The 23,955-nt window shown below is 34.3% G+C and overlaps 1 protein-coding gene across 5 annotated transcripts; it reads left to right on the plus strand.

Moving 5' to 3' along the window:
- Positions 1–1,126: 1,126 nt before the first annotated feature.
- Positions 1,127–23,060, plus strand: LOC141430899 (gustatory receptor for sugar taste 64f-like). Of its 5 annotated transcripts, XM_074091786.1 has the most exons (13): positions 1,164–1,216; positions 7,640–7,794; positions 8,395–8,596; positions 8,666–8,810; positions 17,907–18,025; positions 18,393–18,572; positions 19,028–19,176; positions 19,315–19,437; positions 19,524–19,678; positions 19,878–19,925; positions 20,093–20,261; positions 22,781–22,870; positions 22,948–23,060. In XM_074091786.1, the coding sequence occupies exons 3-13, from the start codon at positions 8,431–8,433 to the stop codon at positions 23,044–23,046; spliced, it is 1,443 nt and encodes a 480-aa protein (XP_073947887.1). In that variant the 5' UTR covers positions 1,164–1,216; positions 7,640–7,794; positions 8,395–8,430; the 3' UTR covers positions 23,047–23,060. The 5 variants fall into 5 exon arrangements, with proteins under 5 accessions (XP_073947897.1, XP_073947887.1, XP_073947870.1 ...); XM_074091796.1 differs by lacking the exon at positions 7,640–7,794 and having other exon boundaries at positions 1,127–1,216; XM_074091769.1 differs by lacking the exons at positions 1,164–1,216; positions 7,640–7,794 and adding an exon at positions 1,854–1,885.
- The last annotated feature ends 895 nt before the right edge of the window (positions 23,061–23,955 follow it).

The following is a 23,955-nucleotide window of genomic DNA, read 5'->3' on the forward strand; positions in this document are numbered from 1 at the left end:
TTTGAGACCAATTACTTTTTAACCGAATTGCGAAAATGTCAATATAATTTTAAGGCGATTATCTAAAGAGTCCAGTAACTTTTTGGGCGACATGATAATTTGACAAACTGATTTCTGTTAAGTTGCTTAGAGGAGTTATTGTTAAGCCTATGGTCGACGCCATAATTCGTGAGACTAAATTAATAATTCATTGTGCACAAGTGTTGCCCAGTCAGGGTAGTGTTGTTCGTGTCGATATAATAAAACATTACGGCATTGGCTTCTAGTGATATTTATCCATTATTTACGGTTACAATATCAAATTAGTTTAATAATTTAAGCCTATGAAACGATTCACGGATCGGATAGCATGCTCTTGAATCGATCTAACAAATATCGTATCAAAATTTGTATTTATTTTGACAATTTTAATATTAGATCTGACCACACATTGGATTTAATCGTTGGAGCCATCGGTATAATCAAAATAAAATAAAATTGTTATTCACACAGGACGATACGTACGGCATAAACAATGTAAGATACTTAAATATAATTTAGACATGATTAAAATCAATGCAGACTTTTTTAAGTACCCGCATCATGTTTCATTATTTTGATGTATCTATTTGCTTCGCTAAGTAACATAAACAATGCGGACTAGTAATATGACTTTATTGCGACATCCGTTTATAATCGATTTGTCTTCATTAAAAATTTGAGATAATAAATATTCAATAAGTACTTATTATATCATAACAATTTAATACTGTGAATACGATTTAAAGGATACAATTCACCTTACTTCCGAATCGAATCGGTTGAAGATTATATTGAAATGAATCGATTAAAAAAATCGCTAGATCGTATCCATCGCTAAATCGATCTTCATAAAAATCGAATGGTAACGTGCATCCCTAATTCGTATAACCTACATACCTACAGCTAGATATATGTAGAATTGCAGTATTTTAGATGAATTGAGCCATTTATGCATTGATCGATATTATTAAAGGCTATTCGTGTCGACGAACACTTTACAAGCAAGTAAACATCAAAACAACAGATAACAATCAAACTCACTTGATACAGACAACTTGGCATGTACATATTTGTGCTGTACCTGCCAGCTAGGTCGGTCGGTACTTACGAACACGAACCTAACATGTTTACCTTAGTTTAACAATACAAGTTTGTCATAACAAAGCTTTCGGGCTTCACTCAATTCGGTCAAAGGGTTAGTTTCCTTTTACTTCTTGCAAACCACTTTTGTGTCACAAAAAAAGAAAATTGAGCGTATTGAAGCAGTATTTCAAACGTAAAATTGATTTATTTTGTTTCTGTCCAAAGCTTTATGAGTTTTAATGAAGTCCCGTGTATTCATAACACTTTAGTTATTAAATTAACAATGGACTGATGAAGTTGGCTTAATTAGAGCACATAAATTTGCCTACATGACGCCGTACAGATATAAAAACGCGTTCTTTAAATATATTTCCTTTTAATACTTGCAGAATAGCTAGGATGGTTTTAGGCATCATAGATGCGAAAGTTCGTAAGTCTGTTTGTTTGTTACTTCATCACGTCTAAGCCATTGAACCGATTTAGATGAAATTCGGTATTCATATAGTTTGAGTACCGGAGAAGGACATAGAATGGTTTCTATCCCGGAAAATAGCATAGTTCCCTCGAGGTAGCTATAAACGAATTCTACGCGGACGGAGTCGCGGGTAATGGCTAGTATTAACTAAGTAAGTACCTACTTTTTTTAACAAACTATTTTTTACGGTAAAATACGACACAACTTTTTTTTTATTGATCTACACAAAATATCAGTACATTGAAGTAAAAAAAAAAACAGCCAAGAGAGCATAGTTAAATATTGAAGAATTGAAGGATGCATAAAGTAAGTAAGCTCTTTGGAAGGCACCGAACAATGTACATTTTCATAAATATATTTTTAAAATTTATCGTCACAAATGGCGATTACTCCACCAACAAGAGTAAACAAACATTGATGTTGATGATAACCCGTCACAAAGGATTTGCTTCCCCGAAGGCGTGCTTGTATGGTTGTCAAGGCTCTGCTTGAACAAAAACAAAAAATGGTATACATTCTCTAAAGTCTGCAAGTAGGTAAAATTACGAACTTCTACATCTGAAGGTTCAAGTTTTTTTCACTTGCAAGCTTTCGCTTCGTGCCTTTATACAATTCAGATTTTACCGACTTGTATTTTGACAATTGCGTAACTAACTTGCTGCTTTCCATAGTGCGAAGCATCTCTATGTAGATTTTTGCATTTGTCAGTAATATTTCATTTGTGTTATGATCACGGTTACGGCATACCTGTATGAAGCACCGATTTTATACAAGAATCATTCTAAAAACTTCGACTTAAAATCATGTACATTTTAATAAAAAGGTGCCTGTATTATGATATAAGTGGGAAACATTTTGCAAATCGTTTTTAAACATGTTATTGTACATTTGCGGTACCTATTTTCACCATAAACTGAATATTACTTAGACGAACAGACCTTGCTTGACAGCGTGACCGAAAGTAAGATGAGCCTGTCTGTGTAAATTTGTAAATGTCTGTGTGAGAGTTGCCCTCACTGCTAAATATGAGTTGTCGATAACCATAGGAACCATATCCCCGGTATCCGGTACACAGTACAAATAAATCTTAAGGGCTGTTGCAGTAAAGTAGGTGCTAGAAACTTCATAAAGCTATCTAAATAAAAAAAAAAACAGCAAATATCTGTCACTCCCGCTCATGTCACTCGTCGTTCTTCTGATCCACTTACCTTTGATAACTGGATTGACAGGAAACCTGGAAGTTTTTTTAATATTTTTTGTTATGGTGGCAACAGTAATACATACCTACTTACTCTGTGAAAGTTTCAAGTATATCTACCTATTTGCGGTTCCAAGGATACAGCTCTGCGACAGACGAACAGAAAGACAGACAGGCAGTCAGAGGAGGCTTAGTAATAGGGTCCCTATTGGCACCATTTGGATACGGAACCCTTAACACAAAACACTGAATTTTCGTTTGTAAACAAATAGTTATTATTTTACTTACTTAAAATCATTAAATTCTCAATGTTAAGTTATTTTACTTTTATTTTCTCAAATCTTTAAATCGGAGAAAAGCAGCTACAAATTTTAGTACAAAATTTTATTGGAAGAATATCGATATAAGTATCGATAAAAAATATTCCAACTCTACGCCGTAAGTGGTTCAGTTTACGGATACAATATATTTTTATTTAACACATAATTATTAGAAATCAAGCCATATATATGAAATAGACTGTTTACCGCTTCATATAGCATATTAAAAATAAATTTAGGAATATATACGCAACCGGCGGCATCTGGATGTGCGTCGCACCACATTAATTAACGGTGCCTACCCGCTGCCGGTGACGTTTTAGAGAAGCCACCCTCAAACATTCCCGCACAAAACATTCGGTCGTGGTCAGATAAACCATGACCTTACGGTCAGGAGACTCCATTCTTGGCACCAGCCTACCTATGAGGTAGAGCTAGAATTCGGCGATTTGTGGGACGTGCGTAAAGTGGCTGTCTTGTGTTGAGTTGTCAATGTGGTCAAACACACGTGAGCGGAGTGGCCGAAGAAGCAGTTTAGGTTATTCCAAAAGGGACTGCGCTGGATGGCGTGGACTCTATTGGATATGCTTAACTATAGTACTTAATGTGAGGCAACTCACGTTGGTTATATGCATAAAGCATAAAGAGTCCACTGCTGAACAAATGCCTCCCCCTTAGAATGCTATAATGAACGACAACTCACCACTTGCATCCACCGATTGCCTACAACTCTCGCAATGTCGTACGTCCACCTAGTCGGAGGCCGCCCAACGTTCAACTAACAGTAATTGTGTCAAGTGATCTTTGTTTTTTTTTTATATTGAATTGACGTATCTTTTGTTACTTGTGATGTGAACCGATTCGTTAATCCAAGAAAACCACCTACCTTACAATACATCAATGAAAACCACATCCACGTCGGTTAAGCCATTCCTGGGATTAGCGTGAGCAAACGCACAAACAAACAAACTGACAAAGAGATAATTTAAAAAATCATTGTTTAATGTTTTGGGTTCTATTGCGCTTATAAATATACTCAGCGGCACAAAATTTGGCCCACTCTTCATACAAAATTACCCATTCTGCATACATTTGAGGGCAAGATTTTTTGCCGCTCAGTATATTTTATTTATCGCAAATATTTTCAATGTACCTACAGTACTGACACATATCGGCGAGTCACAGTTTTATATATGTACGAGTATACCCTGAAATCAATCAAATTCTAAAATAGAAAATTCTGATATCAGGATCTAAGGAGCGCGTCTCCGTGTACCTATCTAACTAACTCACATGAACATGTCCTACCCTAGAACCCTATTTATTTTGGTCAACCATATTGTTGTCAGCTCATCTTAATGTTGGAAAATAATTTCTACGAATTATCCATTTATCGAATTTTATATTCCTGAAATCATTTTACAGACTATAATTAATCAATACTTTAAAAGATACCCGAAGTTTTCGGGAAATCAACGACGATTCTTTGAAGTGTTCGACAAAATTCTTTAAATTGACATATGTTTTTTATTTTTAAACCGATTCGAATAAAACAAATCAGTGAAAACCGCATCCTTCTACGTTGAGTGGTTTTTAAGATTAGCGTGTGCAAACGCACAGGCAAACAGACAATAATTCTAAAAATCATAGCTTTGGGTTCTATTGCGCTAATATAAATAGGCCCCTATTAACAGTTTTCTCAAATATTTATGTACAGACACCGACTTTCTTCAGATTTACTATATGTATAGTTATATATATAGATATAGAAGATGAACGTAGGATAAAGGTCGCTAATATTTTCATGTAATTGCAGTTTTGTACATTAGATATTTTAAACGTGGGTTAACTGAACATCGAACATATATCTTTAGGAATTCTTTTATCTTTTCGTACTTAGAAATTTTTATTTTCGAAATTTTGCTACGGAGCCAAAATTTTAACATGTCTGAGTAGAAAGAAATAACATAAAAAAAACCAGGCAGGTTTTACGACTTACTTTGAAGTTAAATTTAACGCTTTCGGTTTATATCCTCCTTGCTCGAAATCTGCTAATCGATAATTTGAAATTAGTCGATTTCGATTAATCGCAAATAAAATATCGATACATCGATTAATCGCAAATCAAATATCGATACATCGATTAATCGCGAATAATATCAATGTGCATTTGAAGTCACAATAATCCTGCGTAGCTAGCAGTGCTTATATGATTTATGATGAACTTAACTTTGGGTCCGTGGACACATACTTTTCGGACAAATGTTATTTTATGGATTAATTTTTCTTAAATTGCATACCATTAAAATAATGCGTTTAACTTTGTTTTTTTTTTTGTAAATACTAGAATCTTTACCGTGTGTACATAAAATACATAACAAAAACAGATTACAAATTAGAAACAATAAGCATTAAATAAATTATGATGTACTAAAATAAATGTGTACTGAATTCTGCTGATATTATAAATACAAAGGTATTATGTGCGCGTAAGATTGTGTGTTAGTTAATTAACAGAACAGTTAGTTACTGCTACCTGTTTTAGCGTGAAATAGGTGACAGGTTTTGGATGGTTTTTAATCTGAAAATAACTAGATCTTGGGCATATAGGCTACTTTTTATTCCGATATTACGCATATAAAATCCTGAAATCTGAACTGGAAAGTCTAGTTTAGAGACATGCATGAATTTGTGCATGGATGTTGATAGGTAATACAACATAAACTCACACTCAAGCCATAACAAAACGTAGTGGTTATATTCTCTTTGGCCATAATGTAACTTTTGGTAATTTCCATTAGATTTCAGTATACTTAATCCCGGAAATTCAAATACCACATTGAATGCTTTATACGAGGAAAGCTGTGGGTAAAGTTAAGTCAACGAATAAACTTAAATAAACGTTTGGACTATGTTTCAACTACCAATCGAATGCTGCAGCTGCTTTATTCAAGGTAAACCGAGAGAAAAGGAAAGTGAATGAGTGAACAAAAAACCCTTTTTGTCATAGGACCTAATTATTTATAGAATACTGGCTTTTGCCCGTGACTTCGTCCGCGTGGAACTGACTGTGTGACTTTGGGAAGTATTTAATTTATTTAGGATACCTATTTTGCCAATAATAGCACATAGAAACTTCTACGGTTTACTGAAAATAATCTATACGCTCGTCGTCGCACCTAAAGTTACTATTGAATTAATGATCATACTTTAGTTTGCAAGGTCTTGTTAGACAATACCGATTACGATCAGTCGGTATCTTATAGGTTAGGTTAGGTTAGAGTTTTGTCCAAATTACCCTGAATAGGAGCTCCGCTCTCCGTCGACTTGTCTTACAATCCTTAATTTTTCAGAATTTAAAATGTAAATACAACGTAAGTAGACTAGAGATGATGATGAACCTAGGCATTATGTATGTATTTTGACCATTATGAAAAACGTACTATAGGAATTTTAATTGTTATTTCAACTATTATATATTCTGATTGTATATATTCTGAACATATACATTGTGAACTTAGTCATTTTAATTGTATGTATTTCGACCAGTATGAAAAACGTACTTTATGAATTTTGATTAATATTTATTTTTAACCATTATATTTTTCAATTTTCGGTAATTCAACTGTATGTATTTCAACCGATATGTATTTTAAATTTATACATTATAATACGTACCCATTTCTGATAAATATACTTATAGTAATTTGTTTGGAATTCCTTAAGAACTTTCATCCCCATATCACAGGGCGGCCACGCCATACAAAATACGCATTCTTGAATCTACATAGGTACGACAACGTCTGTACACGCGTCAATGTGTGCGTAAGACACACAGGGCTGACTATCGCAAAACCCTAGTACTATAGGGTATGTAGGTATGGCTTAGATGTGTAAATAAATGTAATCGTTAATCATATATTTTTATTTAAACCTACTTAAAATGTGTCTGTCTATGTATTTAAGCATTATTATTTTAAATTACAATAAATATATGACTACAAACGTGAACAAATTATTCGGTACCTAATTAGTTATTTCATGTATTAATCGCGATACTTTTAGAAAGCATTATTATTTACATTAGAAAACGAAAACAACTCCTTTTCTTATCTTTGGCTGTCGACAAACACCATACAATGCACAGTGTATCACCATTTCGTTCGCAAAATTATTGCTCCCGAACTTAGTGCCGTGCGACGGTGCGACCGACGTACATCGCGTTGCGCGCCCGACTGCTTTCCTGCGGTTTTCCTGCAATCTGCGCTTGAGGGGTGGGGTAACTCGAACCGGTGCGGGGCGAGCGTGGCCATTCTGTACGTCAGTACTATTATATATTCTGTGCCCCATATTTTCAAGTAAATAGGTCGAAATTTTAAAAGCGCCGGAACAAATGTTTTTTAGGCTTCCGTAGCTCAAAAGGAAAAAATGGAACCCTTATAAGATCAATTTGCTGTCCGTCCGTCCGTCTGTCAGCCAAGACCCTTTATGCCGTAAGCGCGCGGAGTATGTATCGAGTTGAAATTAAAACCCTAAACTCAGGTCAATAGTCCCGGAAGATGTGAAAAAACCGAACTTCTAAGTCAAGGAAATCAAAAGCTACAGTCATTAAAACGGTGTTTCCATGTAAATCGCCTTAACAGAAAAAGTAATAGGCTACTTCCGGCTATCCTGGAAACCTGGAATTTTGCATAAAGGTAGCTAGCTCTTATATTATACGAGTAACATAATAAACAAGAAACATCTGAAAATTATAATTTTTCATGTCTGACTGTCTATGTCAATAAGCCATCTAAAATGAACCCACATTGCGTACATTTTTCTTGAGCTTAGAAGGCTCTGCTAACACTGCATCATCCCCTCTGCTAAAATCACCTCGTAGGTAAAATTTTCAAAAGCGCTTGAACAATCTATTTATTTCTCATAAGTGCCCAAATGACAAGTTTCATAAAGAACCATCGATTTATCTTCGACAATGACGATCTGCCCTTTAAAGTTTCATCCCCCATTTCAGCCCCTCACAGGAAGAATTTTAAAAAACGCGCGAACAAATACCTATTTACTTCTTATCACGTGCCGAAATGGCAAGTTTCATTGTTTTAACTTCGACAGCGACGAATTCCACCTTATACTTTTCCAAGGTCTATTCTATCTTTGTACCAAATTTCATCAAAATCGGTTTAGCGGTTTAGGCGTGAAAGCGTAACAGACAGACAGACAGACAGAGTTACTTTCGCATTAATAATATTAATTAAAGTATAGATTTTTCCAGTAAATAATCTTTCTGATGTTTTAAGGAAACTCGCCAGGGAACTCTAACCTGCCGACACGACATGAAGATTGTTTTATATGGCCGGTATCCATTAAGCCAATTACAGATCCAAAAACAAATGGTTCTAGTGAACGGAAATAATGTCACTTGTATACAAATGCTACAACCCGAAGAAATGAATAAGGCAGATTCTTTAAGGAAAAATGTTACTTTGTGGATATCAAAAAGTAAGAAATATTTGCTACTGATTGTGTTTCAAATAATGTTGCTTAAAATGTATTTTTCTTTAATTTTAGAAAACAAAGTTCATGCTGCTAAACCAAAACGAACTATTAAGAGAGAATCCTTTGAAGAATCATTAAAAACCATAATGATTATTGGACACTGCTTCGGTCTCATGCCCGTAGATGGGTTGATTAACAGTAAAAAAAGGGGCGTGAGGTTAGTGTTATCCTAGAAAAAATATAGGTACACTGAACATTTCCACAGATAAACTTAACAAGTACTCTGAAGTTTTTACTTGAACACCTCCAACTTATTTAAGTTGCAGCGTAACGGGATGAATAATTATACTAATGCAGTCCTGTCCATTCTATTTGTTTTTAGGGTTCCGTACCTCAAAAGGAAAAAATCGGAACCCTTATAAGATCACTTTGTTGTCCATCTGTCTGTCTGTCAAGACCCTTTTTCTCATGAACGCTTGGAGGTATCAAGCGGAAATTCATATCAAATACGCAGGTCTACTGTCCCTTAGAGCTGAGAAAAAATCAAACTGCTAAGCCAACGCAATCAAAAGATACAGCCGTTTAGAAGGAAGGAAGAAAGAAAAACATTTATTCGTGACATTTTACAAATTAAAGAAAAAGAAAAAAGGAAATAAAGACAAATTTTGTCACGAAATGGTCCCAACTCAGCATGATGTCAACCTTGCGGCCGACGCTGGTCTTCCGTTGGAACCAGTTTATGCTGCATATGTTTGACACTCTCAAGGGAATCAAAACCTACAGGGTACTTTCCGTGAACTCAGAATCTTGAAATTTGGTACGAAGCAACGTCTTATAGCACAGATAAAGGAAAAATTGCGAAACGCATAAATTTTTAGTTACACGATGTAATAAAAATATTTGTACGGAACCCTCGGTGCGCGAGTCCGACTCGTACTTGGCCGGTGTTTGGTCAAGTCTTGAAGACTATAATATTAAGCCATCTTGTTTATGGTTTTGATATATTTTATATGATAAAAAATAACCGGCCGAGTGCGAGGCAGCTACTAGTATCAAGGACTCGTTGCCTAACAAAAGGTACTGTTCTAACTCCTTGGTGTACGTTCGGTTAGTACTGGCAGCCTTTTTCCATTTTTAAATATTATAACAACGAACGGACGCAAGGGAGTTACAGAAGACTTGTATTCGAGCTGCCAACGAAGCGAGTTGATTTTCAATACATATAAAAAGATCATATAAACGTGATTTTAATTTAAATAGAGCTTTATTAGGATAGTGGACCGTCCGTCCACTACAAAAATTGGTGGAGGTGCTCGGTATTAATTTAAGATGATTTCCTTAGTAGATTTTATAGGGTCCATGTGTTAGTAATAAGTTCTTTTTGTCAAGATTGTCCGATCTAATTGAAGTAATGGCTGATGGATATGTCATTTTGGCTAACTCCGATGCAGATATAAATTTAATCTGATCTGCTATGCATGGATAAGTTACCCCTATCATCTGCCTATTCCAACACCAAGTTCTAATTTGATCCATGATCATAGCGGGGCAAACACTATGTTCTTCATTTGAAGCTGATTCAATCACTTCTATGGCCGGATTTTCTTTCAGTGTCGTTTTTGATTAAATTTGATTAAACATCCATTTATTCTTCTCAAGATCATTTGATGTAGCCTTTTTAAGGATCCTCAGAGAAAATATTGACCTAAATCCCCTAGAAAGAAGTCCTCCTACTGATTTTGATCCTTCAAACTTTGTAATGAACTCATCTATTAATTCTGATGCACTTGTCTCATAGAATGCTGAGAGCCTTTGCAGGACATGGATTCCAACTAAACAGTGCATTGATATATTTTCTTTGCCTGATGGGAGATGCTTTGTTAAGCAGTTTTTTGAACTCTTTATTTTTGACAACGGATAAATATCTGAGTTGTGATGATCCGTCAGGAGGAGTATCATTTGGGAGTTCGTATGGATTGTTCGCTAATTGATGAAAATCTTTTTGCTGTGTTAAGGATGATAGATTAGTTTTTAATAAATCCCTCCCTAATGACTTGATGTGTCGATATATAAATATGAATAGTGAGATCCAACATGTAACAAGATCACTATCTCCTTTATATAACATTCTTATTATATAAGGAAGAATTGGAAGGCCTCCGAAATTACTTGGCCACAGCATTAACAACATTATTTCATAGTCACTTAAATCATCAAACCCACAATCAAATGATGAAAGATAAAACATGTAAACGATTAATCCCAACAAATAAACAAATCGGTGATTTGATGAATAAGACATTGTAGATAACGTTTCTGACATAACACCCTTTATGTACTCAAGAGGTAAGTCTCCTAACAGATTTGTTAATCCGCGAATTTTTGCAACTTTTTTCATTTTGTCTGTGCAAAATGCAGTCATACAGATATACCTTCCCGAATCCTAATAATTCTGTTGACGCATATGTTTGTTGAAGCTATAACATGAATCCATATGATTTGTATTCTGTCTTAAATTGCTCAGCTACAGAGACTAAATATTCTTTCAATTGGTCATCTGGTACTAATAATTTTGGAATCATAAGAATCACACGAAGGTCATCTCCATTAACCATTATAAAGAACGGACATCCCGTTACATATGCTATTCGTGATGCTACAGTATCATAAATCCATGTCCAGAATTTTTGTGCTAGTCCTTCAATACCCCCATATTGACCCGAATAGCAATACTCAAAATTGCCATCCGAAACTAAGTATTTAGAAGAATCAAAGACCTTCATAATTTTTGAGAAATTCTTGACTCCGAATATATTATCAAAGAACTCTCTTCCTGGGGTTCACAAAAAGGTCGTCTGAAGTTATTATTCCAAGCTTTTACATCAAGTGAGAAATAAGCGACATTATATTCATTATTCTCTCTGGCTAATCTACTAAAAGTATAAATCTTCATTTTTCTAATTCATTAAGTGTCATTCCTTGATCTTAATTATAATATTTCATGAGCTTTTTAACATCATCTTCTAATATACATCTAGCTCTTTCTACATACGGAGATTGACCGAAGAACCTTCCTTCAATTTTAAGTTCTCTTTCCTTTTGAGTTAATTTAATTACACAATATTCTAGGTACAAAGGATCATCCTTGGCAACCTTATCCATATACAAGCTGGCATCCTTTGAAGGATCCTCAGTCAGCAAAAAGTACAAAAATGTTCTTCTATTCTCAATTTCACTTCTCAATTGAGCTAATGCAGTATCTTTAAGAAACGGAAATTCTGATTCACATGAGTCAAATTCAACACATTTCCCTAGAGTTACACTTCTAAAGTCATCCATATTGACTACAGGACACTCTTGTGATATTCTAGGATCATTAATCCACATATTTCCTAAAACTGCTTTTAATCCTAACAGAAGAATTATGATCAAGAATTACTGTTGGCCATCTCCTATGTTTCTTGAAGAATTGTTCACAGAAGTTGTGCTTCATAGCTGACAGAAGTGTCTCTACTTGTTTATGTGTCACTGGATTTTCCCGGAAAGTTATTTTTCTTAGTTTATCGAATCCTAAGAGTGTTTCTATATCAGGATGACATAAGAGCTTAGAGAATGCTGATAGTTCAATCAACTCTGTAGGTGTCCCCTTAAAGATATTTCTAAATTTTTCTACTTCATTAAAATTTGCCAGCTTGTCATCTATCAAACCTGCTAATACATCAGATAATTGTTCATCATTTGTAAAAAAAATCTCAAATTACAAGATTAATCCACTAGCCAGTCCATCGAAGTTCTTGAATAATGTATACGCTTTGTTTCCGTATTTAATCACATGCCGGGTCATGAACTTGATTTTTTATTAAAAAAGTCTGTTCCGTCAGACAACAGCCAACTCATCATCAAAACATTGCAGGTTTCAAATATTTTATTGTGAAGTTCAAGTATTTTATTAAATGATTTTGTTTTCCGAAATAGATGGTAAAATAAAAATCTGGAATTTCATATTTTAGATGTGGTTGATACGTGGTAAGGTTATTTTGAATTGTTCTTATTCCCTTTGTGCCATGTTGCCTATATGATTTCATAAGCTTATCGAATTCCGACATAACCGGAAAAAATTGTCGAACAGATCTTGATACTTGAGTCAATTTCAGTGATGATTTTTCTTAACACATTCCAGGTTCATCCTGAGTTGATTTAGTGGATGATTGAAGTAAATGTTTTTCCTGCATTAACAAAATTTGTTCTGAATTCTTAAGACGTGATAACTTTGATGTTACTCAAGGGGTAGATTGTCGAAATATATTTGTGAAAATATGTCTTGTTATCTTTAAATCAACTTTGGATTGTTTTATATCATCATTATGGTATAAAAAATAAATGCTCATAAAATTTTCAAGTATCCTAGCTATTTCTAACACTACATACCATAATTATTCCCCTAGTTACTATATACACAAACATACATTCCTAAGGTTGAAACTGAATTTACTGTAAGTACACCATACATGTATTAAGCTTCCAGTGAATAGAATTTTTTAAGTCTATTCAAATGAACAACATACTTAATTCCATTACTTCCCACTCCTAACTATTTAATCAAATAATTTACACTATTAATACGCCTTAAAATAACATATGGCCCTTTAAATTTCCTGAACAATTTATAACTCATGCCAGTGCTTCTATGTGGACAATATAACAAAACTTTATCACCTGGCATATAAGACTCCATCCTCGCATGCCTGTTATACTGCCGTTTCGATCTTTCCTGTGCCCTTTGTATCCTTCTTTTAATCACCTCGGTCAATGCAGCTTTCCTTGCAATTTTCGCTTGCAGATATTCTGTAAATTGGATTTGGTTAAGTCCGAGATTTATATCTGTTGTACATAATGCTTCTCTACCATATAACGCCATATAAGGGCTTACACCAGTGGCAGTATGCTTACTTGAATTATATGCCACGGTGGCTACTGGAAGAACACTGCTCCAAATCTTCTGATCTTGTTCCAAATAGTTCGAAAGGATTCCTACTTATTAAACTTTTTGTCACCTCACAAAGCCCATTACACGCTGGATGATACGCTGAAGTATGCGGTATTTTAGCTCCAAACGCTTCCACTGTCTCCTTCACTAGTCTCGATGTGAAAACTGATCCTCGATCGCATAAAATGTATTTGACTCCGCCATATCTGCAAAATATCTCGGTCACAAGAAAATCCATAATAATTTCAGCTGTCACTTTCATGACCGGTCTGCAAACAACGTATTTGGTTAAACACACCACAATTGCATATTTCATACCCGTATACGATTTTCGGAATGGCCCAACAACATCTACCTCAACTCTTTCGAAAATATCACGAACAGGAATGTTTACTAGCGGTGCAATATTTTTCCGAACATTTCGTTCCTGACATACTTGACAACTTCTGACATACTGGTCGAGCCGAACTCAACCACATCGAGATGATAACCACCCACAAGACCTTAAATGCAGCTCAGTTCCGTCCGGAGCATGTTCCGTGACACAAAATAAAAGCCCGCCACAACCAAAGATATGTCTTATTAGCAGCAGCAATTCTAAACTATTGAAAATCGCTGAGTCAACATTACCAGACGCAAGCTTATGTCACTATCTCACCCCAGGTGGTGGAATTCACCAGTATTTTCGATCACTTGACGAAAAACTGAAGTACTTTACACTTGAGGACTACTCATAGTATGTATAGGGAACGGTGATTTTAAATATACGCGTGACAATAATGATCTAGTTATGTTTATAAGAGAGCAAACGTTTAAGGTACAGCATACAAATGTAATAATATGTCTGCCGACTTTTCGCATCAATAAATTTGCGAATCTTTTCAACAAAAGAGCAGAGATATTTAACTAAATGCTATACCAAGACAATTTAATTCACGAATATGCTTACATTTTAGATTCCAACCGTAACTTGCGGTACTCGAATGACATGTTTCTATTTGGATCGGGAAACATAAACAAACGAGGTCTTCGCGTCGTCTTTAGAGGCGTTGCGGATCTCATCCATATAATAAATTCTGAACAGTCGTACTATAATCTTCCTGAAGAAAATTCAAATCATAAGCCGTTTTTTCGTGAAATCAACATTAAATAATTTGACGGTCATGCATCAAAATATTCAGGGTGTATTAAACAGTTAGATTTTGTCGATTGCTTTAACGGAACTGAAAAAAGATGGAATTGACATTGACGTACTTTGTCTCAGTGAAACTTTTACTCGTAATGGAACCGAAAATAACAAAAATTATGGACTACAAGTTAGCTAATCATTATTCACGCTCTAAAGAAAAGAGAGGCGGTTCATGCATACTTATTAAACCTACATTAATGTTCAAACCGCTCCAATTCTGTACAAATATAAGTATTTCTAAAATATTTCAATATATAATAATATTTATAGTAATAAATATCTACCGCGTCCCAAAATATGTCTTTGAAAAATCATTCCTTGCGCGGTTTGAGGAATTCTTGCATTATTTGACGATTAAAAAGAAAAAATACAAGATCATACTAAGCGGAGATTGGAATTTCAACATTTTGAAACGGACCAATAATATTACACAGGTAATACCTAAGTCTATTAAAAAATCATAATTTTCAAACTCACATTAACGTCCCAACTAGAGGTCACTCGTGCTTGGATCAAATTGCAAGCAATATGAAGAAAGTAGAATCTAATGTTCTTCCTTTAGCGCTCTCGGATCATGAGACTGCTCAAATTATTTCCTTTAAGGTTAATAATGTTCAAAAGAAAAAACTGTATTACGTACAAATAAGAGATTATAGCTCTGAAAACATGACAAATTTCAAAAAGTATATTTCGTCATTAACTTTTTCCGACGTTGTTATCCAAACTGAAACTAATGCAGCCTTCGACAAATTTCAGTCTTGGTTTAGTTTTTTTTATGACATGCTTTCCATATATGCGAGTTAAAGTTAATTATAAGTGCCTCAATAATAGATGGTTGACTAGAAGTTTACGTCGGGCATGTGTAAATAAGCGATATCTGTATCTAAAATACGTGCGAGAGCCCATAAATAAAGTCTTTAATAAACACAAATATGCTAAATACGCAAAACTACTCCGTAGATGTATATACAAATCACAACAGTTACATAATAATAAAACAATCACATTGGCAAAAAATAAATCAAAGGCAACCTGGCACCTTATCAAAGGTAACGACTATATAGAAACAAATCATATAAAATGCATAGAGAAAGACCAGATAAAATACTCAAATCCTACTACATTAGCTGAACTTTTTAATGACTACTACTTTTAATGATTACCTTTCTAATCGATCGACAACAAAGCACAGAAATTCAACACATACAAAATAGTAAACTGGTGTCAACCAGGTCTGAATATAAATACAACTGCTGTGGTATACCCCAAGGAAGCATTCTAGGTCCGTTACTGTTTTTGTTATACATAAACGATTTACCATATCAAATAAAACATGAGTGTATAATGTTTGCCGATGACACTACAATTATCGTTGAATCGGAAGACAAGAATGGTCTGAATAAAGAAATAAACGAGTCTCTAGTAGAAGTTATCAACTGGTTAAATAAAAATAAATTAAAAATAAATATTAATAAAACTAATGTAATTCAGTTAAGAACACACAAGAACCAAAACGCTAACTTAGATATACAGTATGCTAATGTATGCAGTAAATTAGATAAGTTTGTATTTGCCTTGAGGAGGCTTAGTAGTACTTCTTGTCGAGACGTTGCACTCACAGCATACCATGGTTATGTTTCTTCTGTATTAAGCTACGGATTGCTAATTTGGGGCAACTCTGTGGATATACAAAAAGCATTCCTGGCTCAAAAGAAATGTATACGAGCTGCGTGTAATACACATTACCTAGAGCCTTGCAGGCCTTTATTCAAAAAAACGAAAGTTCTCACTGTGCTATGTATGTATATAAGGCAGATGTGCATTTTGGTTAGAGAACATCCTGAATATTTTGTCAAAAAAAATTACCATTGCTTGCCCAGAGCAACTCGGCATAAGGATAGGCTACAACTACCACTAGTAAAATTAGAAGTTTATGGAAAAAATGCTTTATGTATGGCTATCAAAATATACAACAGCTTACCAAGTCACATAGAGACATGTCATTTAAGTAAATTCAAATCAGTGATTACCGAATGGCTAGTAGATAAATGTTTTTATTCCGTTAAAGAATACTTAGATAGGTTATGAATAATAATAACAAGTTTTATAAATTAAGATTACTCGTAGATCTACTACTTAAGTGCTATGATACCATTGTAGTTAATATTTTAGTTAGATATTTAAAAATAAAAGATACCTGATAGATAGTAAATATACCTATATATACAACTACTAAGTTATATGTTAATGTTAAATTTGTTAAGTTTTTCTTTTTATTGTTTAATTGTTTAAATGTAGGTGTATTATGTTTAATATTTTTTTATAGATTATGTAGCTCATAATAAATATGTTAAAATTTTGCATGCCTATGAGGCAGATCATAGTGTAGTTATATATATAACTTGTTAAGTGGCAATAAAAAGATTTCATTTCATTTCATTTCATACGCCTCTACTCGTCTCTGGGCTGCGACCATAAAGTAACGTTGTTTAAGCCTCGCAAACGTTTTAAACAATCCAAAGTGACCACCAGACTACATGTCATTGTGTATCTCCCTCATGCATTCTGTGAACAAAGAATTCGGCAAAACCAAAAGATTATTTACATTATTATTTACACGAACTTGCTTGTATAAGACATCTTTCTGTAACATAAAATTTCTATAAGACCTATTAGGATTTTCCAATAACTTTTGTCTCACCACAGTGCTTCACTAACTTTAGATCCAACAGTTGGCCACCACTCCCCCCTGAAGGTGGTCATCACCAGATTCGCTGATGAATTGGTGAGGATCCTTCAAGCATGGAAGAATGCTCAACAATGTAACCAACTATATGATCTATAATTAAATTGATTTAAAAGTTTTCAAATTTATTTGACTAGATTGGATCATATCGGTGATTATATAAGTTCAAAAAGCCTCACATGCTACTTACAAACACATGCGGTGCTTTTTATAAATCCCCACACATTGTTACTATCAGACCGTTAAATAACATCAACATGTAGCCCAAGTTTTTTTTTTTTAATTTTAATTCCTAATTACGGCTCAATACTATTTTAATTCTTAATAAAAATCGTTGGGTATCTAGAAGGTTTAAAAACATGGTCTTAAAAATAAAGTTTGTTTATTTCAGTTTTTCTTGGATATCTTGGAGGTGTTTATACTCTTCATTATTATTTATGGGACAAATATTTATGTGTCTCATGTGTTTTAACGACATTATTCAATCTTCAGCTTCTCTAAATGTCACAAGTAAGTATTGTATTTGAATTGTGATAAATAAACAAATTGCCGCGAATTGCCGGTCCTATCACAGATTAGAAAGAGTTTAAGCTTCTTTCTAGCACACGGAACGGGAATTTGTATAATACTATTTTATTATTTTTACCTGACTACTCGAAGGAGGGTTATGTTTTTCTAGTGTTGTATATTATGTGTTTATAATACTATCGAATTATAAAAATGCTTCTATGCAAAAAATTCAAAATTTCTTTTCATTGAGTGGGCTTGACGGCAATGAGGCAGTCAGGGAGTTAAACTTTCTTTTTATCATACATAAATATGTTCAAAATATAGATTTTGCGCAACGACATTAATTTACACATTATATTTTTTTTAGCACCAGCAATTTTTTACAGTAGCACATGCATTACGATGGCAATGTTTTTACATGTTGCTTCAAACTGGCCGAAGTTAATAAAACATGTTGTTAAAACAGAAGATTTAGACCCTAATATGGACACAAGTCTTACATTTAAATGCAACATGACCTGTGCTATAGTTCTGACTTTAGCTTTATGTAAGTATACCTTAGTCATTCACGATGACGCGTGCCGTGGTTCTTATTACAATGACATTAATGTCTATGACAAAATCACGCATCTTCGTGGATGGTACTATACCTTTTGAAAGTTCACATTTTTTATCCTTAAGGTTATCTACCCGGTTTTGTCCTTTTCTGTAGTAATTAAAATTACGCATAATGAAAAGGTTTTAAAGTCGATTTTGGATTGAACTATATTAATTTCAGTAAGTTTATCAGTATTATATCAAAAAAGCTACTGTTTTATCACAAAATATTCTTTTAATTGTAAAAATTGACAGCTAAGCCACAAAAGCTTCTATAATTAGTTGTTGAAGTACATGTATTGGCCGGCCTTTGATAAAATCATCTCTATAGATACATATCATAAAATCTTCAACTGAACTTGTGGAATACTGCTCTTATATTTCCTTATTAATGTCATGTTTTAGTGGAACATATTTTATCATTAGTCTCAGCATTTACCGGAGCAATGGTGTGCTACCCGAATACAAATGTATACGAAGGTTTTGTTAAATTCTTTTACCCGTGGGTATTTAAATTCTTACCGTACACTACCTTGTTGGGCATGATTACTCAGGTGAGTTAACTTAATTCAACAAAAATTTAAAAAAGTTACTGTAACTCTTAATAACAACTTTATCTTACACACGAACTACATACATATTTATGATTTTACGAAATAAAATAAGATTACGTTCAGTTATTTTGCTTTCAGTTTCTACATTTTCAGGCTACTTTCATATGGAACTTTTCAGACTTATTTGTGATTTGTATGAGTTACTACCTTACTTCGCGTCTAGAAAACATTAATAAAAAGTTGATTTTAGTACAGGGCAAGGTAAATATTGGCACTTACAAGCTTTTATTTACCTTCTTTATGTATGTTGTATGTTAGTAAATATACAATTCATACTTAATTTACAGTATTTGTCGGAGTTGTTTTGGCGATCAACACGTGAAGACTATGGCCGTGCTACGCAACTAGTACGCAAAATCGATGAGGTTATTAGTGGAATAGTGTTTATTTCATTTGCAAACAATCTATTTTTCGTGTGCCTTCAACTTTTTAACACGCTAGAGTAAGTAATCACTAAAGTTTACGAGCTTACTAGATTAGAGAAATTGCTAAAAAGAAGAAAAAATAAATATTATTTTTAAACCAACATAATATTCAAATTGATTGTATACTTAGGTAGTTTTAATACAAATAATACGCCAGTAACGTTTTTATCACATGCTGTAATCACAGTTTACAGTCTGTTGTAATTATAATTTCAGAGATGGTATTAAAGGCACGGGTGAGTGCCGTGGCAATCGCCTCGAAGGGTAAGAATGTCAGCCGTGTACCTACTCAAATTCTTATCGGCGTGATGGTGACGAAGTTTTAAAGAATTTCAAATTCATAATGCATATCAAGCTGCTTCTAGTCACCACACTCCGTTTTACTCAAGTAACAACTAACATAATTTTATTTTACTTCATTTCAAAAACAGAAAGAGTCCATTTGGTGGATACGAAGCAGGAGCATATTTCTTGTTTTCACTAATTTACTTGATCAGTCGGTCAATTGCCGTATCGTTGATTGCATCTCAAGTAAACAGTGCATCTACAGTGGCCGCACCAATTCTCTATGATGTACCTTCACCTGTTTATTGTATAGAGGTAAATTTTAACTTATGCACATAGATCTTGGGTATCTGATACAAAGACCAGCAACTTGATCCAGCAATATCCGATTTTGGCTTTATCGTAATCAGGATTTCTTCGTACAAATAGCTAAAGTTCGCATACCCTTCGCTAGTCATACCGTAATTTTTGTCCGAATCATCGTTTGTCATATTTTTTTTCCCACTGAAACCTTAACTTTTTCTGTTTTTTTTTTTAAATGGTCATCTTATAGAAAACTATAGGTTAGGGTTGTTTCATAACCATTCTGAACAATTAGCAAACCCTGTTCAAGCTTGGTGTCAGGCTAATTTGACTGGTTTCCTGCCGAAACTTGAATGGCCACCAAGTTCTCCAGAATTAAACGTATTAGGATTATTCCCTTCATACCCACCGTACCCCTGGCCATATTATTTCAAATGAGACCCTTTCTAAATTATTTTCCAATCTCGACGTTTTCCATACTCGTTGTACTACATACAGTCGAAGAAACTGATTCACGTACTAGGGTGGAATTTTTTCAGAACCAATTTCGCTATGATTTCTTTAGCAGAATGTATGGGATGTCAACATGACATTAGTAGCACTAACTAACTTTTGACGACCAGATGGCCTAGTGGTTGGAGAACCTGACTTTGAAGCTTGAGGTACCGGGTTCGATTCCCGTGTCGGGGCAGATATTTGTATGAAAAATACGAAAGTTTGTTCTCGGTTCTTGGGTGTTTAATATGTATTTAAGAACTCGTATGTATCTATCTATATAATTATATTTATCCGTTGCTAAGTACCCATAACACAGGCTTTGATAAGCTTACTTTGGAACTAAAACAATTGTGGTGTGAATTGTCCCGTGATATTTTTAAGGTTACACCCTGGTACGTGATTCAGTTTCCTTGACTGTCCATAATAGCTACATAAACTTATTATACAAAACCCTGTGGTAAATATGGTAGGTACTTACTAATCTTGTAAGCACGTGTTCGCAGTTTTATATGACTTTATAGTGACTAGTTTAGAATATGACTGATCTGGAATATGACAGGATAGAAAATTACCAGATTGAAAAGCGTTGCATTTGAAATATGACCAAATTGGAAGATGACGAATCAGGAACAAATCGATGGTATCCGACCGAAACACGATTTTTAGCCGAAACCGAATATTCGGTTTTTTTCTGATTTCGGCCGAAACCGACACCCAAACCGAAATTTTTAAAGACGTATCAAAATATTCAAAATTACTATACAAATCGTAAGGAAAAGGTTATTGCAAGAATTTCTTATATAAGAACAGTTACTTGTTTTGTTAAACAAAATAAAAAACGTTTATTTTTAAGGAAAATAGATATAATTAGAGGTAAATTATGAAATTTAAACCAAATAAAATCAAATCTTTAAACTTTTAAACAAGGTTACCTAATTAATATAATACCTGGACAAAGTCAATTGCAAGATAAATGACAGCTTAAACATAAATCAACTTTTACATAAATTATAGTATTATCACTTTAATCAAAAAGATCTTTAAACAAAGTTTTTATAATAATATATCGTGTGACAATGTCAAACATTGCAAGAAAATCACAGCATTCATGCTACTTTAACATAAATCACTAATGTACTAATTCGCGGCATAGGTATTATATTATTCAAATATACAACCTATTCTTATCACGTCTAAACTAAATTCACAATCCTAATATCAAACTTACTGTTCATTAATCACAGCATAAAATGCAGTAACAGATTCTAAAAAGTAAATAATAATTTAATAAATAAACAACACATCATAATATTTTGTCGCGCGCCACGTGGTTCACAAACCAACGTGAACGTCACAAACTGCATGCATACTGCTGTCGCTGGTCCCGGCTGGGACGGCCGCCGATGCATTACCTATACCTACCCGGCCGAGTGCGCCCGAATTAAGCCGAGCGCTCCCAATGCGAGAGCCGCGAGAGGCCGCGAAGTAATTCGGCCCGGCCGAAGATTTCGGCCGGATTCTGGCCGAAACCGAAACTTCGACAGAAATCACTTTTTTGGCCGAAACCGAAACCGAAACTTCGGTCGGACACTACAAATCGAATATGAGTGTACAGTACAGCGACGAACTTGGAATCCGACCAGCTTGGAATCCGATGAACTTTAAATCCTACCAGCTTGGAATCCGACCAGCTTATTATCCGACAAGCTTAGAATCCGAACAGCTTCGATTCCGACCAGCTTGGAATCCGGCGAAGAAGGAACCAATCGCTGACAACTGTCGCGCTTTAGATTTTTTGTAATATTTTCCAGTCGACCTATCTTGTAAACTTGTACAATCGAGGACATAAATGCCATAGCGTCAAATATATGTATACATCGAACTTATCGTTAGTGACATAAATGTGCGTAGATATTTTTGACGTCTAGGTCGTACATTATATTTATGACCTTGACTGTACTGCAGTGTGCTTTAGCACCGTAAAGTTCCAGGTCGATAAATTTAATTATACTCAAAGCAGAAACTGCTTTTAGGTGCAAAGATTTATTGATCAAGTTAATGGAGATAAAGTGGCGTTAAGTGGGCTACAGTTCTTTACTGTCACTCGTGGATTGCTTTTAACTGTGAGAATAAGATTATATTTATGTGATATCAGTAGAACTAGGGTAATCCAAATCTAAATGTATGATTTATATTTCAGATTGCAGGCACAATTGTCACCTATGAGCTAGTAATGTTCCAGTTCAAAACTCCTCAGCAACCAGCCGGTTCACAATCTACGCCCAATGTGACCAACTGAGAACTTACTGTTACTGTTTTAGCGTTTCATTAGAAATACACTTTTTTGGATATATATCAATATTTTTTGAAAACCTATGGAGGCCCACCGAATCAAGACGGACGGTCATGCCTAAACTGTAAGGGGTTTAGTTCGAATCGCCCCAATAGGTATTCTATTAGTAGGTAGAGTAGTGAAATTACTTATAGTAATAAAAGAGCATTCAATAGCGTCGCTAGAGAACCATAAGCTGTTTAATTGAGTAAATGCAGGTAAAAGAGTTTAAAAAGAGTTATAAGTTGCTTATATAGCGCTCAAGATCGTATAGAGGTAATTTGAAATGCCTTAGGTTCTTTAACGGATTCTTTTACGGCGATTGTATTACTAGAATAGAGTTGTGTAGCTCTATATAAGCGCCTTGAGCGCTATATGTGAGAATTATATGGCTATTGATTAGATTAGATTATTTATTCTTTCAGTATAAAATTACATCATAGTTTGTACATGTCAAAGTTACGAGAATTTATACTGAAATAAGATTGAACTCTCTTGAACTGAGATTTTATTATATGGTATATAGTTGTATAAGGATCCTACAAAACATTTTATACAGCCGTAGGAGTTACACAATTTTGTTATTTATTTCTTTAATAGACACACCAACAAAGTACAGAGCAATTACATTTACCACTTAAAATTAATAGTAACTCGCCTAGCCCATACCTCAATGACAGGCATGCAACAACATTTACCATGAGAAATAAACGGACAGTAAATAACATCACATTAACAATACACAACTAAAAACAAAATTTATAAACAGATACAACTATTATTTAATTTTGCAAACTGGTGATTTGATTGGAATATATAAGTCTGCCAAGGCTGTTTCCGCCGAGACACCTACGTGGTAGTGGCTATCCATGCATA

This window comes from Choristoneura fumiferana, chromosome Z, assembly GCF_025370935.1.
Source record: "Choristoneura fumiferana chromosome Z, NRCan_CFum_1, whole genome shotgun sequence".
Classification (NCBI taxonomy): domain Eukaryota; kingdom Metazoa; phylum Arthropoda; class Insecta; order Lepidoptera; family Tortricidae; genus Choristoneura; species Choristoneura fumiferana.